We start from the raw sequence: 22,868 nt of genomic DNA, 5'->3' as shown, positions 1-22,868 counted from the left end.
TATCTTAACTAATATAGGTCCTAACTTGACTAACATAGGTCCGAACTTGACTAACATAGGTCTTAACTTAGCTAACATAGGTCTTAACTCAACTAACTGAGGTCATATTTCGACTAATGTAGGTCTTACTTTTACTAACTTAGGTCTTACGTTCACTAATGTAGGTCCTAAGTTCAGTAACTTAGGTCTTAAGGTCACTAACATAAGTCATTAAGGTACTAATTTTGGTCTTAACTTAACAAATATAGGTCCTAACATTACTAGCTTTCGTCTTAAGGTTACTATCTTAGGTCTTAAGGTTACTATCTTAGGTCTTAAGGTAAGTGATGTAGGTCCTAACTACACTAACGTAGGTCTTAACTTAACTAACTCAGACCTTACTTTCACTAATATAGGTCTTAATTTGACTAACATAGGTCTTAACTTAACTAAATTAGGTCTTAACTTAGCTAACATAGATCTTACTTTCACTAACCTAAGTCTTACTTTCACTAACATAGGTCATACGTTCACTAACTTAGGTCTTACTTTCACTAATATAGGTCTTAACTTCAGTAACTAAGGTCATACTTCAACTAACATAGGTGTTAAGTTAACTAACTGAGGTCATATTTCTACTAATGTAGGTTTTACTTTCACTAACTGAGATCATACTTCTTCTAACTTAGGTCTTACTTTTACTAACTTAGGTCTTACGTTGACTAACTCAGGTCTTACTTCTACTAACTAAGGTCTTACTTCTACTAACTAAGGTCTTACTTTCACTAACTTAGGTCTTACTTTCACTAACCTAAGTCTTACTTTTACTAACATAGGTCTTAACTTCAGTAACTAAGGTCATACAATTACTAACATAAGTCATTAAGGTACTAACTTAGGTCGTAATGTAACTAATATAGGTCTTATGATTACTAACTAAGGTCCTAACTTAACAAATATAGGTCCTAACATTACTAACTTTCGTCTTAAGGTTACTATCTTAGGTCTTAAGGTAACTAACATAAGTCATTAAGGTACTAAGTTTGGTCTTAATTTAACAAATTTAGATCTCATGATTACTAACTTAGGTCTTATGGTTACTAACGAAGGTCTTACTCTTACTGATATTAGTCTTAAGCTTACTAATTTAGGTCATAAAGGTACTAATATAGGTCTTGATAAACTAACCTAGGTCTTAAGTAATATAGGTCCTAAGATCATGAAAGTAGGTCCACAGAGACCTAATGTAGGTAACATAGTTCTTAGGTTAACTAATATAGGTCCTAAGATCATGAAAGTAGGTCCAAAGATACCTAATGTAGGTCCTAATGTAGGTAATATAGGTCTTAAAGTAACTAACCTAGGTCTTAGGTTAACTAATATAGGTCCTAAGATCATGAAAGTAGGTCCAGAGATACCAAATATAGGTCCTAAGATCATGAAAGTAGGTCCAGAGATACTTAATGTAGGTCCTAATGTAGGTAATATAGGTCCTAACATAACTAATATAGGTCCTAAGATCATGAAAGTAGGTCCAGAGATACCAAATATAGGTCCTAAGATCATGAAAGTAGGTCCAGAGATACTTAATGTAGGTCCTAATGTAGGTAACATAGTTCTTAGGTTAACTAATATAGGTCCTAAGATCATGAAAGTGCGTCCAGAGATACCTAATGTAGGTAACATAGTTCTTAGGTTAACTAATCTAGGTCCTAAGATCATGAAAGTAGGTCCAGAGATACCTAATGTACGTCCTAATGTAGGTAATATAGGTCTTAATAAACTAACATAGGTCCTAGTATAACTAATATAGGTCTTAAACTTATTAAGTTAGGTCCTATAGGTACTAATATAAGTCGCAAGGTCACTAACTTAGGTCTTAAGCTTACTAATTTATGTCCTATAGGTACGAATATAGGTCTTAAAAAGTAGTGCACCTATGGTGCACATTAAAAATAGTATCTGTAAACGAAGTGTTCGATAAACACTGGTTCTTGATGCGACCACATATGTGGTCATACCACACATTTAGTGCACCTATGGTGCACTTTAAAAATAGTGGATCTAAACCAAGTGTTCAAAAATAGTGCACCTAAGTGCACCTTAAAAAAATTGTGCAGCTATCTAAACCTAGTGTTCAAAAACAGTGCACCTAAAACCAAGTGTTAGATAAACACTGCTTCGTGGTAATACCACACATACGTGGTAATACCACACAAGTGGTGGTCATACCACACATACGTGGTAATACCACATATATAGTGATACCACACAAGTGGTTATACCACATATATAGTGATACCACACATACGTGGTAATACCACACAAGTTGTGGTGCGACCACACATATGTGGGAAGACCACACTTTTTTTTTGGTGCAACTAGGTGCAATTTATATTTTGGTGCAACTAGGTGCAATTTATATTTTGGTGCAACTAGGTGCAATTTATACTTTGGTGCAACTAGGTGCAATTTATACTTTGGTGCAACTAGGTGCAATTTATACTTTGGTGCAACTAGGTGCAATTTATACTTTGGTGCAACTAGGTGCAATTTATACTTTGGTGCAACTAGGTGCAATTTATACTTTGGTGCAACTAGGTGCAAGTTATATTTTGGTGCAACTAGGTGCGATTTATAAAAAATTTTAGGATCTAGGTCTTGTCTCAAAAAAAAAAAAAAAAAAAAAAAAAAAAATTTTTTTTAAATCTTAAAAATAGGAAAAACAAATGTACGTTTTAGAAAAAAGAAAAAAAAAAAAAAAAAAAAAAAAAAAAAAATTTTTTTTAAATCTTAAAAATAGGAAAAACAAATGTACGTTTTAAAAAAAAGAAAAAAAAAAAAAAAAAAAAAAAAAAATTTTTTTTTTCTATGTCTTAAAAGTATATAAAATAATATATTTCTTTAAAAAAAGAAAAAAAAAAAAAAAAAAAAAAAATTTTTTTGTCTCAAAAAAAAAAAATTGTGGATCTAGTCTTAAAAAAAAAAAGGACCTAGTCTTAAAAAAAAGGATATAGTCTTAAAAAAAAAATGGATCTAGTTTTTAGGGTTTAGGGTTCCCATCTCTCAGGGTTAAGGATATAACTTTAGGGGTTAGGGTTTATATATGGATTATATCTATAATTGTTGAGTAGGTATATATTTTGTTTATATATTTATGTATGTTTTGTATCTCATATGGTTTTATTGTTATATATGTAAAGGATCTATAGCTACTATATAAAGATCTGTATTCTCATAGAACGTGAGGATCTATATATTGTACCTAATTATATATCATAAGGATATATACATCCGCCATGCAAGTATAAATATATATATGTATATGTATGTGGAAGTATAATGTTAAAGAACACATATGTACATCAAGGTAATTTCATACATATGTGATATTCATATTGCAGTGTCATAAGGACCAAGAAATAATAATTCAAAGTAGAATTAAGAGAAGAAGCCTATATTATTATAGTGAAGTAACGAAATCCATAGCAATGTAAGTGCGAAAAATATGAAAATCGAAATGGAAGATACCCAAAAAATCGAAATCGTGCACGGACACATGCAGTAACCGAGAATTATTATATAAATATATATGTATATATGTATATTTGATTGAAGAATACGTATTCTTATATATATATATTTTTATGTTCGAGGAAAACGTATCCCCACATATATATATATATATTTTTATGTTCAAGGAATACGTATTCTTTTATATATATACATTTAAGTTAGTATTTAGTAGTAGATAAAACACTAAAAAAATATATATTTTAAAATTATTATAATTATTAATTTAATCATTTTTTTTTATCTCCTTGTTATAAAATTCTTTTTCTTTTTTTATTTCGATACCCTTTTGTTCTCGATCTTATATATACGTTATATTACAGGATATGTCATGTATTATATAATATATTATAAACTGCATTATGTAAATAAATAAGAATAAGAAATATTATATTTATAATGTATTATTTTTAATATAATGAAAAATATAAATATATATATATATATATATGCATATATATTTTTTTTATGTAGATATATGATAGATAATATAGATAGAGAGAAACAGAAGAACATATTTGCCTCTTTTGTTATCTCTAAAATATATATATAATTAATTAAAATAAAGTGAAAAAAATATACATAAATTAAAGATAATAATTAAATATATAAACATGTTGTATTCTTTTATATGTTTGTATTTTCGTATTTTTTTTTTTTTTCTCATTTATAATTTTACAAAATATATAAAACATAAAAAAATAATATATGTAATTAAATATTTAAATAAAGGAATACATAATATATATAATATTTTTCATAAAATGTAATTGTTGTTTTTTTTTTTGTTAGAATATTTAAATTTATTATACAAGTATTAATATAAATTTTTTTTAAAAATATATATATAAAACTAATAATTATTATTATATACATATTAAATATTATTTATTAATATATATTATATATATATTATAATATTACTACTATTATAATTAATATATATATATAAATATATATACAATACTTATATATATATATTCCAACACAATACTATTATTATTATTCTACCATATTAAAATATACATATATACATACATACAATCACCCCACACCACACCACACCACCTACCAAACCATGTATGCCACGATATAAACCACGTATGCATGTATGACATCATGTTGTCGGTACAATGGGGGGAAGTAATGGCGGTGGCGGTAGTTCACAGGAGCAGGATGAAAGTGTCAAACATATGTTTGATAGGATAGGGCAACAAGTGCACGACGAAGTGAAGAATGGTGGTGCTGATGCTAAAAAATATGTAGGTGAATTGGAAGGAAGTTTATCACAAGTAAGTATTAATTTGGAATCAGCTGGCACCACAGATACATGCAACCTTGTAAAAGAATATTATAAGCATCCTAATGGTGGTGGTGATGTTAGCGATAAAAGGTATCCGTGCAAAGGGTTAAGTGAAAAATATGTAGAACGTTTTTCTGATAAAATTGGTGGCCAGTGTACTAAGGAAAAAATAAGTGGCAGTACAAATACATGTGGTGCTTGTGCACCATACCGACGTCTACATTTATGTCATCATAATTTGGAAAGTATACAAACAAAGAATTATAATAGTAGTAATGCTAAACATGATTTGTTGGCAGAAGTGTGTATGGCAGCAAAATACGAAGGCGAAACGTTAACAACAGAACATGGAAAACATCAACAAACTAATAATGATTCTCAAATATGTACTGTATTGGCACGAAGTTTTGCAGATATAGGTGATATTGTCAGAGGAAGAGATCTATTTCATGGTAATCCACAAGAAAGTGCACAAAGAAAAGTATTAGACGAGAAGTTGAAAGAAATTTTCAAGGAAATACATAGTGGATTGACGAAGAAAGACGCACAAACTTACTACGATGAAAATGGTGGAAACTTTTTTAAATTACGAGAAGATTGGTGGACTGCAAATCGTCACACCGTGTGGGAAGCCATGACCTGTCATGCTGGAGATAGTGATGAATATTTCAGAAAAACATGTGGTAGTGGAAATAATGCAACTCAGGCTAAAGACAAATGCCGATGTAGCGACAACCAGGTCCCCACATATTTCGACTACGTTCCGCAGTATCTTCGCTGGTTCGAGGAATGGGCAGAAGATTTTTGCAGATTAAGGAAACATAAATTAAAAGATGCTATAGACAAATGTCGGGGAGGAAGTAGTAACGATAAATATTGTAGTGGTAATGGATTTGATTGCGTAGAAACCGTTAGAGGAGATGAACACTTTGTTGAAAAAGATTGTCATGACTGTTCGTATTCATGTAGTCCTTTTGTAAAATGGATAGATAACCAAAAACTGGAATTAGACAAACAAAAAAAAAAATACAAAAGCGAAATAACACGTGGTGCTAGTGGTAAGAGTCCTAAAAGGACAAAACGGGGTGCACGTGCTAGTGATGATAATGGGTATGAAAGTAAATTTTATAAAATACTGAAAGAAAAAAATAACTATGGAACCGTTGGTGAATTTTTGAGACTATTAAATAATGAAAAAACATGCAAAGATCAACCTCAAGTAGGAAATGAAAAAGCAAGTCCTGTTGATTTCACTAAAGGTAAAACTAAAGAAACATTTTCTCGTACAGAAATTTGTGAACCGTGCCCATGGTGCGGGGCGGAAAAGGATAATACTGGAAATGGAAAATGGAAAGATAAGGAGTTAAATTGTGGAAATAAAAAGCATTACCATCCTGAAAAAACTACCACTATAGAAATACTTACCGCTGATAAGAAACAGTCAGGTATAGTAAAAAAATATAGTAAGTTTTGTACTAGTGCAAATGGTGGGGAAAGTGATGAAAACGTTCAAAAAGTTGCACGTAGTGAAAAAAGTAAAAACGGTGATCAAATAGTAACATGGGAATGTTATTATGATAAAGAAAAGGGTAGTAGTAAAAATAATAATAATTGTGTAGAAGGAACATGGAAAGATTTTGAAAAGGGTAAAAACGTTATGCCCTATCATCCATTTTTTTGGAAGTGGGTACATGATATGTTACACGATTCTGTAGAGTGGAAGACAGAACTTAGTAAGTGTATAAATAATAAAAAAGGAAGCAATTGTATAGGGGGTTGTAAAAAGACTTGTGAATGTTTTCAAAAATGGGTTGTACAAAAAGGAAAGGAATGGGATGAAATCAAAGTACATTTTAACAAGCAAGAAGATATTGTCCAACCAGGAAGTTTTATCGAATTTAGTCCCTATGGAGTTCTTGACCTTGTTTTGAAGGGCGGTAATCTGTTGCAAAATATTAAAGATGTTCATGGAGATACAGAGGACATAAAATACATTAAGGATCTGTTGAATGACGAAGAAGCAGCAGGTGTTCTTGTTGTTGGTAGTGGTGGCGAAAATAAGACCACAATTGATAAATTGATCGAACACGAAAAAGAACAAGCAGAACAATGCAAAAAATGCGAAGAAGCACAAAAACCACAACAAGAACGAGAAGACCTCGCTCGCTCTTTACCAACACCTGAAGACAGCTCATCACGACCTACACAGGATGCCGACACCGGCACGGACGACATCGACGATGACGACGAAGAAGACGAAGAAGACGATGTCGACCCGGAAGAAGAGGCGGACCTCGGCGAGGAGAACCACCAGGAGGAGTCGGAGGACAAGGACGACGCCAACGAGGCGGCGGTGGTACCACAACCGGAAGAACCACAAGAACCGGTACCAACAGACGATGTAAATGTGTGCGAAACAGTGGCCACAGCACTCACTGGTGACGATCTCAAACAAGCCTGTTCAACCAAATACGGCCCAAAGGCACCCACAAGTTGGAAATGTGTACCAAGTGGTGTCAGTACTGCCACAAGTGGTGAGGGTGGTGACGCCAAAAGTCGTGAACGACGTGAAGCTGGTGTTCCTACCGCCACATCTAGTGGTAACACCACTGGTGGTGGTAAAGACGGAGCCACTGGTGGTAGTATTTGTGTGCCACCACGAAGACGACGATTATATGTGGGGGGATTAACGAAGTGGGCGAAAAAATACACGGGCAACACAGGCGAGTCGAAGTCACAAGAGGGAGTGTTACAGACAAAGGCAGTTGTTGATGGTAAAGCCAATGCGGAAGGTGGTGGCCAAAAGGGTGCCAGAGGTCCTAATGGTGGTACCGAAGGTGCTAATAGTGGGAAAGGCGCACAACAACAACAAGAACAACAACAAGAACAACAACAAGAACAACAACAACAACAACAACAACAACAACAACAACAACCACATAGTACTGATAGTAGTAGCTCGCCGCCGTCGTCCAACCCACGCGACGTCGACTTGCGCAACGCCTTCGTGGAGTCCGCTGCAATAGAAACTTTTTTTTTGTGGGATAGATACAAAAAGGAGAAAGAAAAAGAAAAAGAGGATATAGAAAAGAACGGACAGGATACAGTAGCATATACATCATCCGTCGAAAAAGACCCCCAAGAGGAATTACAACGTGGAGATATACCTGATGGTTTCTTGCGGCAAATGTTTTATACATTAGGGGATTATAGAGATATACTATACAGTGGTGACAAGGAAAATGGTAATAAGTACATGTTGGTTGACGACATAAAAGATATATCGGACAAAATTAAGAGTATTTTAAATAGTGATGTTGGCCAAAAAACCACAGCAAAACAGTGGTGGGATGATAATGGCCAACATATTTGGAATGGAATGATATATGCTCTAACATATAACACAGACACACCGAGTGGCGATAAACCAACACAGATTGATGAAGTGCGCGCACAACTTTGGGACGAAAAAGAAAAAAAACCCAAAAAAACTGACAACGACCACGACTACACGTATGAAAATGTGGAACTTAAAGAAGATGATGATCAAAGTGGTGCCAAAACCCCCTCAGCCTCTAGTGGTAGTAACGACCCCATCAACAACCCCCAATTGAGTGATTTCGTGGAAATACCTACATATTTTCGTTGGTTACATGAGTGGGGAAGCGACTTTTGTGGTACACGGAAACGGATGTTGGGGAAAATAAAACATGAGTGTCGTGGTGACAAGGTTTGTAGTGGTTATGGGGAAAATTGTGACGATCAGCTTAAAGACAATCCTAGTATTTTTCCTTCTTTAAATTGTCCCAGTTGTGGCACACCTTGTAGATATTATAAAAAATGGATAAATACCAAAAAAACGGAATATGATAAACAAAAAAGTGCGTATGAACAACAACAAGGAAAATGCGAAAAGGAAAATAATGGAGCTGAAGGTAATGATCATGATAAAAAATTTTGTACAAGAATACAAAACTGCAATGAAGCTAAAGACTTTTTAAAAACGTTAGGACCATGTAGAACTAATGATGAGAGTGGAAAAGGTACATTATATTTTGATGATGATACATTTAAACATGCAGATAATTGTAAACCATGTTCTTCATTTAAAATATATTGTAAAAATTGTAAGAGTAGTGGTGGTACGGAAAACAAGTGCCCTAAAGGAAAGATTAGTGCAGATGATATTCCAAGTTTGGGAAATTCTACTCACAAACTTGATATGCGTGTCAGTGATAAAAATGCAAAAGATTTTGCAGGTGATTTAAGCGTTTGTGCAGATGCTGATATATTTACAGGTATTAAAGAACATAAATGGAAATGTCGTAATGTATGTGGTTATGTTGTATGTAAACCGGAAAATGGCAATACCGAAACAACCAGTGGGGAAAACAATGATCAAATTATAACAATTAGAGCTTTGGTTACACATTGGGTACATAATTTTTTAGAAGATTATAATAGAATTAAACAAAAAATTTCACATTGTAAGGAAAATAGTGAACAAACCATATGTAAAAAAGATTGTAAAGATAAATGTAAATGTGTAGATGAATGGATAAATAAGAAAAGGACAGAATGGGATAACATAAAAAAACTTTTCATTGAACAATATAAAATGGATTCCGATGAATATTATTATGTTAGAAGTTGTTTGGAGGACTTTGAATCTCGACCTGAACTTAACAAAGCTATAAAACCTTGTCCAAATTTAAATAACTTCAAGACTTCGTGTGGTCTTAATGACACTGAGAGTTCAAAAAAAAAAGATGGTGACAAAAGAGATCTTGTTGTATGTTTGCTTAATAAACTTGAAAAAAAAGCAGAAAAGTATAAAGACAACCATGAAACTAGTGGCGAAGAAAAAGAGTGTGATTCCCTCCCCCATGTTGAAGACGATGACGATCCCCTTGAAGAGGTAGACCAAAACCCAGAGGAGGCAAAAAAGAACATGATGCCAACATTTTGTGAAATACAGGAAAAAAAAGAGAAAGAAGAAGGCACTTGTGAAAAAGCAGTTGATCCTGGTGGAGACGGAAAACCTAAAGGAGACCAAGATGGTGGCACAGCAGCAGGACCTGAAGCCGATCCTGAAGCCGATCCTGAAACCGAACCTGCTCCAGCTGGTGACCAAAAAGAAGCCTCAACTTCAAAAGTGGCACCAAAACCAAAACCCCCACGACCACAACCACAACCCCCCACACAACTCTTGGATAATCCCCACGTTCAAACCGCCCTCATGTCTTCTACCATCATGTGGAGTATTGGAATTGGTTTTGCTGCTTTCACTTATTTTTATCTAAAGGTAAATGGAAGTATATATATGTATATATGTGGATGTTGTGTATTTGTTTGGATATATATATATATATATATATATATATATATATATATATATGTTCATATATATGTATTTCTGTATATGTATGTGTTGGTATGATTGGATATATATATGGATTTACATGTATGTGTTTTATATATATTTTATATATATGTATTTATATTGATAAAGAAAAAAATGAAAAAAATGAAAAAAAGAAAAAAGAAATATAAAAACAAATTTATTAAAATAAAAAAAAAAAAAAAAAAAGGAGAAAAATATTTTAAAAATAATAAAAATTAATATAAAAATATAAATTTTGATAAAATAAAAAATGAAAAATATTATCAAAAAAAAATTAAAAAAAAATTTTATATATAAAAAAAATGATTATAAAAAAAATTTATTAGAAATAAAATAAAAACAAAAGAAGAATAAAAAAACATTAAAAAAAAAATATATATCATAAAATAAAAAAAAAAGAAAAAAATATATTAAAATAAAAATATATATCATAAAATAAAAAAAAAAGAAAAAAATATATTAAAAAAAAAATATATATCATAAAATAAAAAAAAAATTAAAAAAATGTTAAAAAAAAAAAATAAGAAAATAAATAAATAAAAAAAAAAAAAATTAAAAAATAAAAAAATAAAAAAATTAAAAAATAAAAAAAAAAAAAAATTAAAAAATTAAAAAAAAAAAAAAAAAAGAAAAAAAAAATATTTTATTCATACACATACATATACACATATAATATATATATATATTATATACATAATCAAATTTACATATACATACATATATACTTACCTACATACATACATATACACACCTACATATACATACATACCTCTTTTATTATTTTAGAAAAAAACTAAACACCCTGTCGACCTTTTCAGTGTTATTAATATCCCCAAAAGTGATTATGATATACCGACAAAACTTTCACCCAATAGATATATACCTTATACTAGTGGTAAATACAGAGGCAAACGGTACATTTACCTTGAAGGAGATAGTGGAACAGATAGTGGTTACACTGATCATTATAGTGATATTACTTCATCTTCCGAAAGTGAATATGAAGAATTGGATATTAATGATATATATGTACCAGGTAGTCCTAAATATAAAACATTGATTGAAGTGGTACTAGAACCTAGTGGTAACAACACAACAGCTAGTGGTAACAACACAACAGCTAGTGGTAACAACACAACAGCTAGTGACATACCTAGTGATAATACACCCACACCACAACCCATTACTGATGATGAGTGGAATACATTGAAAGATGAATTTATATCACAATATCTACAAAGTGAACAACCAAATGATGTACCAAATGATTATACAAGTGGAAATAGTTCAACAAATACCAATATTACTACCATGTCACGTGATAATGTGGATGAAAAACCTTTTATTACTTCTATTCATGATAGAGATTTATATACTGGGGAAGAATATAATTATAATATTAATATGAGTACTAATAGTATGGATGATCCAAAATATGTATCAAATAATGTATATTCTGGTATTGACCTAATTAATGATTCATTAAATAGTGGTAATGAACATATTGATATATATGATGAATTATTAAAACGAAAAGAAAATGAATTATTTGGAACAGAAAATACAAAACGTACAAGTACATATAGTGTTGCAAAAAATACAAACAGTGATCCTATACTCAATCAAATAAATTTGTTCCATAAATGGCTAGATAGACATAGAGATATGTGCGAAACGTTGAAAAATGATAATGAGCGGTTAGCCAAATTGAAAGAAGAGTGGGAAAATGATACATCAACTAGTGGTAACACTCACCCTAGTGATAGTAACAAAACGTTGAACACTGACGTTTCTATACAAATAGATATGGATAATCCTAAACCTACAAATGAGTTTACATATGTGGATAGTAACCCCAACCAAGTGGATGACACCTACGTGGATAGTAACCCTGACAATTCTTCCATGGATACTATCTTGGACGATCTGGAAAAATATAATGAACCTTATTATGATATGTATGACGATGATATTTATTATGATGTAAATGATGATAATGATATATCAACTGTGGATACTAATGCTATGGATGTACCTAGTAAAGTACAAATTGAAATGGATGTAAATACTAAATTGGTGAAAGAGAAATATCCTATATCGGATGTATGGGATATATAATATATGTATGTATGTATATTTGTTTGATTTTTTTTTTTTGTGTACATTATATTATATTTTTTATTTGTTGATGTTATATTATATTTGATTTGTGTATTATATTATATTTTATATTTGTGTATTATGTTATATTTTTTAATTGTTCATGTTATATTATATTTTTTGTTTGTGTATTTTTTTTTTTTTTTGTATTTAATTTTTAGTGTTACAAATTATATTATATATATGTACATATATATATCATAATTATATTGTATTATATATATATATTTAATATGATAACAATAATAGTTAAAATTATTTAAATTAAAAAACATAAACTATTGGAAACGCATTGAATATAATAATATATTACTATTTGTATTATTGTTATTAATACTACTATTAATAGTAATATTATTAGAAGTAGTAATTAACAGTATAACTATTAATTTTATTAGTGATAACAGTACTTTAAAAATTTAATATTTTTATTTTTTATTTTATAATTTTTACTTTTTATTATATTAAAAAAAAAAAAAAAAAAATATATATATAAAAATTATTATTATAATTTTTTTTTCCTAAATGTGTATACAAATAAAATATTAAAAAAAAAAAAAAAAAAAAAAAAAAAAAAATTGAAATATATCATATAAATTTCATATATATAAAAAATAACAAAAAAAAAAAAAAAAAAAAAATTTTTAAATATATCATACAACTTTCATATATATAAAAAATAACAAAAAAAAAAAAAAAAAAAAAAAATATATAAATATAAATATAAACAAAAAAGGAAAACATTTTACAGAAGAAAAAATATTTAATAAACAAATTTTTTTTTTTTTTTCTTTTTGCCACTTAATATATATAAAAATATAATGATAATAAATCAATGCATACCGTAATATAGAAACAAATAACACTTAAAAAAAAATTAAAAAGAACAATATAAATTATGAAATATATATGAAATTATATCTCATAAATATATACATATTATCAAATAAATATATATATATAAAAACAAAAAATATCTACATATTATACTAAATAAAACAACATAATAAAAATTACAAAGGCAAAATAAAGAAAAAGTGTATTATTATATTAAAATAAAAAATATACATTATTCTTTTTTTTATTGTGTTCTATTTTTATTAATTTGATTTGTTTTTTGTGTTTTTATTGGTTTTTTTATGTATTGTATCTATTTGTTATATTACGTATAATTATTATATATTGTTATATGTTGACTATTTTTTGAATTCATTGTATTAGTAGTATTTCTAATAAAAAATAATTAAAATAATAAAATATATTATGAAATAAATATAAATAACATAATATATAATATGATAGGTTTTTTAAGGATGATAATTCTGAATTGAAATAATATACTTATTGGTTTTAATTTAAATTATATAAATATAGATATAATATTTTGAATAATATGTTTCTTAAAATATTTATAATAATAGTAATCATAATAATCATAATCATAATAATCATAATTATAATAATCATAAGTTTTATTGTTTTTTTTGATATATATTCCTTTGAAAAACATATGAGGTATTTAAAAAATATACGTTACATTATGTTTTAAAAAAATAATATATTATAATACGTATAAGTATTTTATATAAATTAAAAATTACATTGTTTATTAATTAAAAGAGTTTTAGAAAATAAATAAATAAATAAATAAAATTATAGAAAAATAAATTATATAAAAAAGCGCAATACATATAAAAATATATAGTTATTTATAATGGAGAAAAAAAAAAAAAAAACACACGGTACATTCAAAGAAAAACAATACGTGTGCCAAACGTCCTGACAAGATCGAAATACCAAACACATAATATCTATTCTTCTAATAATTTTATATATTGGAGTTTTTTCTTCATTTTTTTTTTTCGTCGATAACGTAAAATCAAATAAATAATTACCATAATTAAAACTATAACTACAACTGCAACGATGGAAGCAATAATACTAGTGTGGTAAGCTGCATATGTAGTGTTTACTGCATCCACCTTTGCTTTTTCAAGTAGTGCTTTTTGTAATGGTAATGTTTCATTATATTTAGTAATACCAGCTTGCGCGTAACCATTAAACGGTTCTACACGACTGTACGTTATGGAATTACAAAAAGAAGTATAACTTCCATTTGGTTTAGCTACACAGGATTTATTAGCTAGTTCCTTAGCATTTTGAAATAGAGAAGAACCGCAACTGAAATTTGATTTATTAACAATTAGTTTCAAATCAAATATTTTTTCTTTTTCAGAAAAAAGCTTAAGAAATTGCTCAATTTTAAGGACGACTTCTCTCATACCAGCTTGCGTAGCAAGAGCAGTAGCCTCAGCTAAGGCCGCATCCTTAGCAGCTATAATTGCTGCAGGTTTCAACACACTTATAGCACCTAAAAGACTTCCATCTATCAATCCCATTCCAGGCATCACACCACCTCCCAATACACCTGCACATCGCAAACATGTTTTTTCCATTTTGTCCGCCACAGACTTTTCACAAAGACATGTAGGTATATCGTCAGTGGTTATCTTTGTTTCTAATGTGGTTAACTGTTGTTCCATTTGTTTTTCTAATTTATCTTTTAATATAATTTTTTGGATTTCTTTATCGCATTTATCTTTACATTGCATTCGTTTTTCGACCATACGTTCGTCATATTCATGAAATCTCTGTTGTGTTTGACGATTGAAATTATCCATAACTTCTTTCATTTGTGGGTCATTATCATAGTTGGCAGGTGTATATAATTCACATTCGCATAATAATCTAGTGATTGGTATTTTTAATGTATGATGTGTGGTGCTTTTATGGTTCCTTTGATTATATATCTATACAAAATGGTCACATATATATGTAATGTTTATTTGTAGTTTATGATTTTATATATTTGTAATTAATATGTATATTTAAACTATATATATAAGTCATATAGATATAATAATTATATTTATGAATATTTTATTTATTTATCACATAATGTTACCAATATATTTAATTTTAGAGGAAACAATAATATATTAATATAATGGATTTTCATTTTTTATTGTGATACGTATATTATTTTTTGATAAATATTATAACTAAAAAAATCACATAAAATACTTTATTTTATATTATAAATAAATTAAATAAAAATGTTTAACATAAAATATGATTATAATTTATTTAATATAATTAACAATTATTTTCCCATTATGTAAATATATTTTTTTTTTTATAGTGGATCCACATTTGCCATTTTATTTATTACAAAAAAAAAAAACAAAAACGTAAAAAAATTAATATTAAAATAATTTATCAAAACATTCTGCATTTTTTATAATTTTTTTTAATTTTTAATTTTTAATGAAATTTAATTTTAAATCAACACAATAAATTATTATGGTTATTTTTGGTTTATTTTTTTTTTATTTTTTTCATTTTTCTCAATAATATCTAACGATATAGTAATAATACAACATATTTCTGTGTTGTAAATTATTTACAAATGTGCAAAACCAACGTTTTGGAAATTGTGTATGACATATATATAATACCAATTTATAATATATATATATGAAATACTTATGAAATAGTTATTAAAACATATAATTTCGTAACATTGTTGTTATAAAAACAATTAACAACAAATATTTTATAACATAATAAATGATATAAAATCTTCTTCAAATAATAATATATACATATATATTAATAAATAAATTTTCATATATTATGTTATTTGTTTTGTTCTAAAATTTATTGTATGTTATAAAATTCCCTCTAATTTATCTATGTTGTTACTAAGATTAATATTATTTTTTTTTTTTTATAAAAATATTACAAATAAATTAAAACGTTAATTTATCATTAAAGTAGTAAATTATATAATTATCGCAAAAAATATAAATATTTATTATTATTAAAAAAAAAACAAATAACAAAATAAGATATTATACGTACTATTACATAATACATTCTATTGTTTTATGTTATTCAAATATATTATAATCATAACGTGTATTATTATATATATATTTCTTAAAATAGAAGTTATGGTATTTTACAACTTATGATACATTAATTTTATTATTACATGTTGTAACAAAATAATTAATTACTACATATTTTAATAAATATATTATTATACAATAAACAAATAACGCGACATTATATATACTATGGAAAAACAAGGAATCATTTATTTTTATTTTATACGTAATTAGAAGCGTTAAAAAAAAATTCTTCATATTTCTTAAAAAGAATTTATTTCCTATATTGATGATGATAGTACGTATGAATACAAAAAAAAAAAAAAAAAAAAAGGATATCATATAAATATTGTTATTCCAATACAATTATTATATATGATATATTATATTGTTACTATTTTATAATAATACTTATTGTAAGATTAGATTAATTCATTATTATTATATTATAATGTGTTGATATATCCGTATATGGTGTTGAAAACATTTTTGTTGTTACTATATTAAATATATATATATATATAATAAGAAATATTTTAGTGTATTATATTAGTTTATTTTAATATGGAACCATATAATATACTACTATGAATATAATTTATATGGTATGGTATATGTTTCTATGTTTTTATTTTATTTTTTTTTTTTAATCATATATATATAATACAAATGAAACAAATTTATATATACAAATATCCAAAAACAAATTAATAAAAAAATTCAAACAAAATATATATACAAATAATCAAATGTGTCAAATAAACACAAAATAAAACATATATATATATTATACAAATAAAACAAATTTATATATACAAATAATCAAATGTGTCAAAACAAAATAAAACATATATATATTATACAAATAAAATAAAAATTATATATTGAATTATGTACAATGACATTTAAAAAAAATTCAAAAAAATAAATAAAATAAAAATATTACTCAATAAATTTTGAATCCAATATATTTACAAATATTATACAAAAACAAATAAACAAATTATATATATACAAATATTATTATACAAATATCGATTTTTTTTTTTTTTTTTTTTTTTTTGGTATTTAATTTTTAGTGTTAGAAATTATATTATATCATATATATGTACACATATATAACATGATTGTATTGTGTTATATATTATGTTATATTTTTTAATTTTGTGGTCTCATTATATACAATCATATGTATATGTATAGTGTTATATATATTAATTATAATCACATAAGTAGTTAATATTATTTAGATTAAACATATTAAATATTATAAAAATAAATATATAATTTACACTCGTTTCACTAAAAAAAAAAAAAAATAAATAAATAAATATAAATAAAATAATTTAACGACCACATAACATTAAACAAAAAAATATATATATATATTGTTATAAAAATTGAATTATCATGGTATCCTTGTATTAAAAAATATAAAATTGACAAAACATTAAATTGAATTTAATATCATGAAACCATATATTTATTCATTTAATAATTTTGTGTATTGGGCTTTTTTCTTCATTTTTTTTTTTCGTCGATAACGTAAAATTAAATAAATAATTATCATAACTAAAACTATAATCAATATTGCAACAACAGAAGCAATAATAGCAATCTGGCAACTAGCATATGTAGATTCTACTGCATCAGTGCTAGCTTTTATAAATTCTTTAGTAGCCGTTTCTACAGCTGTTTCAGCAGCTTTGGGGGCATCTGAGACGATAGATTTTACAGCTGTTTCTATAACTTCATACGTTGAAACAGCTTTCCCTTGAATTCTCGGTGCAGCTCCCTGCTTTGTCATCACCCAAGGGCAAATAGAATTATCAGTGGCAGAGCGACCTATTAGACATGACGATGCGTTATATTCACTATTTATAGCACGAGCAATCATTGTAACATCATTATAAGTATTTGCAGTAAATAATGATTTCAATCCCTGAACACCATCAGTTGATACACCAAATTCTCTTTCTATTCCTGAAATAACTGCTTCAATAGCTGCTGGAATACGTGCAACTTCACCGGCTAGGGCACCGGATTTTTGAGCACCTGCAATAGCGACAACCATAGCAGCTTTTTTCAACTCATTTACAGTAAGTCCACCAATTAATCCAACACTTGCTGCAACACCTCCTAGCCCACACCCACATATAAGACAACATTTTTCTACTTTTTCTGCTAATGATTTGTCCATTCTATCTTTTTCAATAATTTCTTGTATATTTTTGTCACGTTCTTCTTTACGTTTTTGGCGTTTACCTTTCATACGTTCATCGTATTCTTCAAAACGTTGTGACGTTTGTCGATCGAAAGTTCCCTTCACTGATTTCATGTCCGGATCATTATCATAAATTGACGATGGTATGTCACATTCGCTTAACACTCGTGATGTATATCTTGGCGTATGACGTTGTGTGATGTATGATTTATTTTTACTATACACCTATAAAAAATATATCATATATATATGTATATTATAATTAGTTGCTTTGTTTACTATTTTATATACTTGTAATAAATATGTATATTGTATATTTACATAAATAATAAAACTTCATATATATATATATATTATTGTTGTCATTTTTTTATTCATACATTTGATAATGATGTTACTAATATATTTAATGGAAGTAAAAATAATAATATTTTAGAGCAGTGAAGTTTCATATTTAATGTGATACTTATATTTTTTTATCATTAAAATTATAACTAAAAAAATTCATATATAATAATATATTTTGTTGTAATATAAGAATTACGTATGCTTAATCTAATATGTAATTATAGGCTTGTACTATAATACACAATTTTTTTCCCATTATATAAAAATATATTTTCTTACTGCAACCATATTTTTCCCATTTATTCACAACAAAAAAAAATTAAAAAATAATAAATAGGAAGAAAAAAATAAATAATATAGTAAAAAATTTCCATATTCTTTATAAATTATCGTTTTAATTTCTACTAAAATCTAATTTTATATCATACGATAAATTATAATATTAATTTTATTTTAATATATATGTATATAATAAATAAATCTATAGTTACAAACAACTTGTTCTTTTTTGTGTTGTAAACAACATAAAAATGTGTAGAAAATAATTGTTAAAGGTGTACAATACGTACATAAGAACTTATGAGGATATATATGCATATAATAGATATTACAACATAAACTTGGTATTATTTCAATTATATAAAACAGTTTACAATAAATATTGTGTATGATAATAAAAGAAATAAGTATTTTTCAAACTAATAGTAATTGTATTTTTTTTATATAATGTTATTTTTTTTTTTTTCTAAAAATTGTTGTATGTTATACCTTTCTCTCTAATTTATCTACGTTGTTGCAAAGGTTAATATTATTATTTTTATAAAAATATTTGAACTTATTTTAAAAAAATATTAATTATTAAACTATTTAATTATATAATTATCACAAAAAAATATTTTTAATATTTATTATTATTAGAAAACAAAATTCAAAAAAAAAAAAAAAAAAAAGGAAAAAAAAAAAAAACACTTAACAAAATGAGAAATTATATATACTATTACACAATACATTGTATTGTTTTATGTAGTGTTTTATCTTATACAAATATATTCTATTTATAATAATAATAATTATATATATATATTTCTTAAAATAATCATAGTATATTAGAATTTATCATACATTAATTCTATTATTACATATTGTAACCAAATAATTAATTACTATATATTTTAATAATTATATTATTATTATATATTAAATAAGTAACACAATGTTATACATCTTACCAAAAAAAAAAAACCGAGTTATTTACTTTTAATTTATACATAATTTATAACTATTAAAAAAAAAAATTCTTAATATTTCTAAAAATAAAATTGTTAACTATAATGATGATGATAGTACGTATGAGTACAAAAAAAAAAAAAAAAAAAAAAAAACTAGAACAAAATGAGTAAGCAAGAAAGAAAAAAGAACAACGAAAATAGAAAACATTAAAATATTGCTACAATAGCATGAATCTTATACGTATATATATATTTATATTTTTTTTTTTTTTTTAAAAAAACTTTTTAGCAATATGTGTAATAAATAACCGATGGATGAATTTCATAAATTAATAGATACATTAATACTATTAAAATTGAATTTTGAAATTGTTGAAGAATACTCACGAATAATTATATTTTATAATATATTTTATATTTTTTGTGTTATTAGTTATTACTTTATATACGAACTAATATAAAGCATTTAATAAATATACGTTATATTAAGTTTTTATAAAATAGAGTAATACTATACATATATATATATTTTCCCATATAACAATATAATTGACATTCATATAAATTTAATTTACATATCTAATCTTTGTGTATTTTTTATCCTTTCTGTAAATATTGTCTTATGTTCATTAAATAAATCATTTTTAAATGTATCATAATACTTTATAAAAACATAAATATAATTTTTCATTTCATCAATTGATTTTCCATCTTTATCTAATTTATAAAAATTAAGAGTATGTTCAATGTCTGTAGATGATAGTGCCACTCCAATATCATGCATTGATGTATACAATGTAGATTATTTAATATTTCAACATATACATTTTTTACCCCCTAAAATGATGATAACATTGATATTTATAAGTAAATAATCTTTTATATAATATGATAAATTCCTTCATCCTTTTTTTCACTTTTACCATATATGATTATACTCTGAAGAAAAAAAAAAAATATAATTAATATAAAAAGTAAAATGAATGTCGTATTAATATATAATAATTTATGTATTCAAATAAAATACAAAAAATATATAGATAATATACATATGTGTTATGTACAAAAATTGATACTACAAATATTAATATGATTATTATATATTATTTCATAGAAATAAGTTATATTTTAAATAAAAATTAAAGTGTATCTAATAACCATCACAACTAAATAACTATTATTATGCTATGAATTTCGTTTTACATATTTTATATAATTTTTATTTACATAATACATATATATATATATATATATATATATATATATATATATATGTGCGTTATTATATATATATATATATATATTACGATAAAATCATAAAAAAATATAACAAAAAATATTTTAGAAACATCCATTTATATCTTTTATGGTTAGTATTATTTATACCTTCCTGTTTTATTTATTCACGTTTTATAAAATTGACGTATTGTTAATAAGTAGTTGTATATTATGAATTATAAGGTAATATAATTGCTATAATTATAATAACCATTATCATAATACTTATCATCGTTTTATTATCACAGTTTTAACTTCATATAAAATTTGCAAACGAATTTTCATTTAGATATATAAAATAAGCCAATTATATTATTTTATTGTCTTATTATTTGATACATTTTACTATACATATATATAGATTAATAATTAACTATATCATATCAATAAACATGTATAATATGAATGGTGCTACCACCATGTTAACAAAGCATGCATCTCTATAGTTTTATATTGTCATGACTATATAAAAGATTTCAATGCAATTATAAATTATTTTTAATTGTGATATAAATTTTTTTATATTTTTGTAAAATATATATTCGATAGGTTATAGACAGGTATTTCGATATTTATGGTTCGCTATAATGGTTATTTTGTTTTTTTAATAATATACATATATATATTCTATAATTTATGAGAACACATTAAAAGATAAAAATAAAATGATTATATTTTAAAATAAGTTCACGCTAAATGTATCACAGCATTCATTATTGGAATAATATTGAATTTTTATATACTTAAATATTTGTCATTACCATTATTATTATATATATGTAAAATTGACATAAAAGTATAAATTAATTGCACGAAAAATATTGTATATATATATATTAAGGCGATTAATGTTTATTATTATAATAATAAAAACAAATACTATAAATTAGAACATAGAGTATATATATATATATATATATATATATATATATATTTACTGCTTTATAATAGTTATAGAACTATATATAATTATAATGTAATATATTATTATGTTAATATTCAATAATATATATATATAATTATTCCATACTATCTATAAATAAAATTGAAATTACGATGTGTTAACAAAATTATTCATTTACAAAATGTAAGTATGTGTTGTTTACTTTATATAATATTACAGAAAGTTCTTTTCTCATATGAACCAATATATTTTCTTTCTGTCATTATTTATAATATATTGTTTACATTATATATTTATATATATTTTTATTTATATTTTTTTAAATTATACATACTATTATTATTATAGAAAATAGCTACCATTTTAGAAACAATACGCAAACGATTATATATATATATAATATTAGTAATTGAACATAATAGAAAAATATATTTTTGTTTATCGTATTTATGATATTATTTAAATTCCTATATTTCTTTTCAATATATATATAATAATAATAATTAACATAAT

General features: G+C 25.5%; 4 protein-coding genes across 4 annotated transcripts; 1 reads left to right on the top strand and 3 right to left on the bottom strand.

Moving 5' to 3' along the window:
* Positions 1-4,685: 4,685 nt before the first annotated feature.
* Positions 4,686-12,377, top strand: PF3D7_1255200 (erythrocyte membrane protein 1, PfEMP1; the record flags this gene model as incomplete). Its single annotated transcript, XM_001350899.1, has 2 exons — positions 4,686-10,160; positions 11,046-12,377. The coding sequence occupies 2 exons, from the start codon at positions 4,686-4,688 to the stop codon at positions 12,375-12,377; spliced, it is 6,807 nt and encodes a 2,268-aa protein (XP_001350935.1).
* Positions 12,378-14,230: 1,853 nt separating this feature from the next.
* On the bottom strand, positions 14,231-15,438 carry PF3D7_1255100 (rifin; the record flags this gene model as incomplete). The annotated part of the gene is made up of 2 exons (XM_001350898.1): positions 14,231-15,229; positions 15,385-15,438. The coding sequence occupies 2 exons, from the start codon at positions 15,436-15,438 to the stop codon at positions 14,231-14,233; spliced, it is 1,053 nt and encodes a 350-aa protein (XP_001350934.1).
* Positions 15,439-17,855: 2,417 nt separating this feature from the next.
* PF3D7_1255000 (rifin) lies at positions 17,856-19,048 on the bottom strand (the record flags this gene model as incomplete). The annotated part of the gene is made up of 2 exons (XM_001350897.1): positions 17,856-18,821; positions 18,977-19,048. The coding sequence occupies 2 exons, from the start codon at positions 19,046-19,048 to the stop codon at positions 17,856-17,858; spliced, it is 1,038 nt and encodes a 345-aa protein (XP_001350933.1).
* Positions 19,049-20,744: 1,696 nt separating this feature from the next.
* PF3D7_1254900 (Plasmodium exported protein, unknown function, fragment) lies at positions 20,745-20,957 on the bottom strand (the record flags this gene model as incomplete). The annotated part of the gene is made up of 1 exon (XM_001350896.1): positions 20,745-20,957. One exon carries the CDS (start codon positions 20,955-20,957, stop codon positions 20,745-20,747), a length of 213 nt encoding a protein of 70 aa, XP_001350932.1.
* Between the last annotated feature and the right edge of the window lie 1,911 nt (positions 20,958-22,868).

The sequence above is a fragment of the Plasmodium falciparum genome (genome assembly GCF_000002765.6).
Source record: "Plasmodium falciparum 3D7 genome assembly, chromosome: 12".
Lineage (NCBI taxonomy): Eukaryota > Apicomplexa > Aconoidasida > Haemosporida > Plasmodiidae > Plasmodium > Plasmodium falciparum.
The sequence above is the reverse complement of the archived record's forward strand: the minus strand, read 5'-3'. Positions and strand labels throughout refer to the sequence as shown.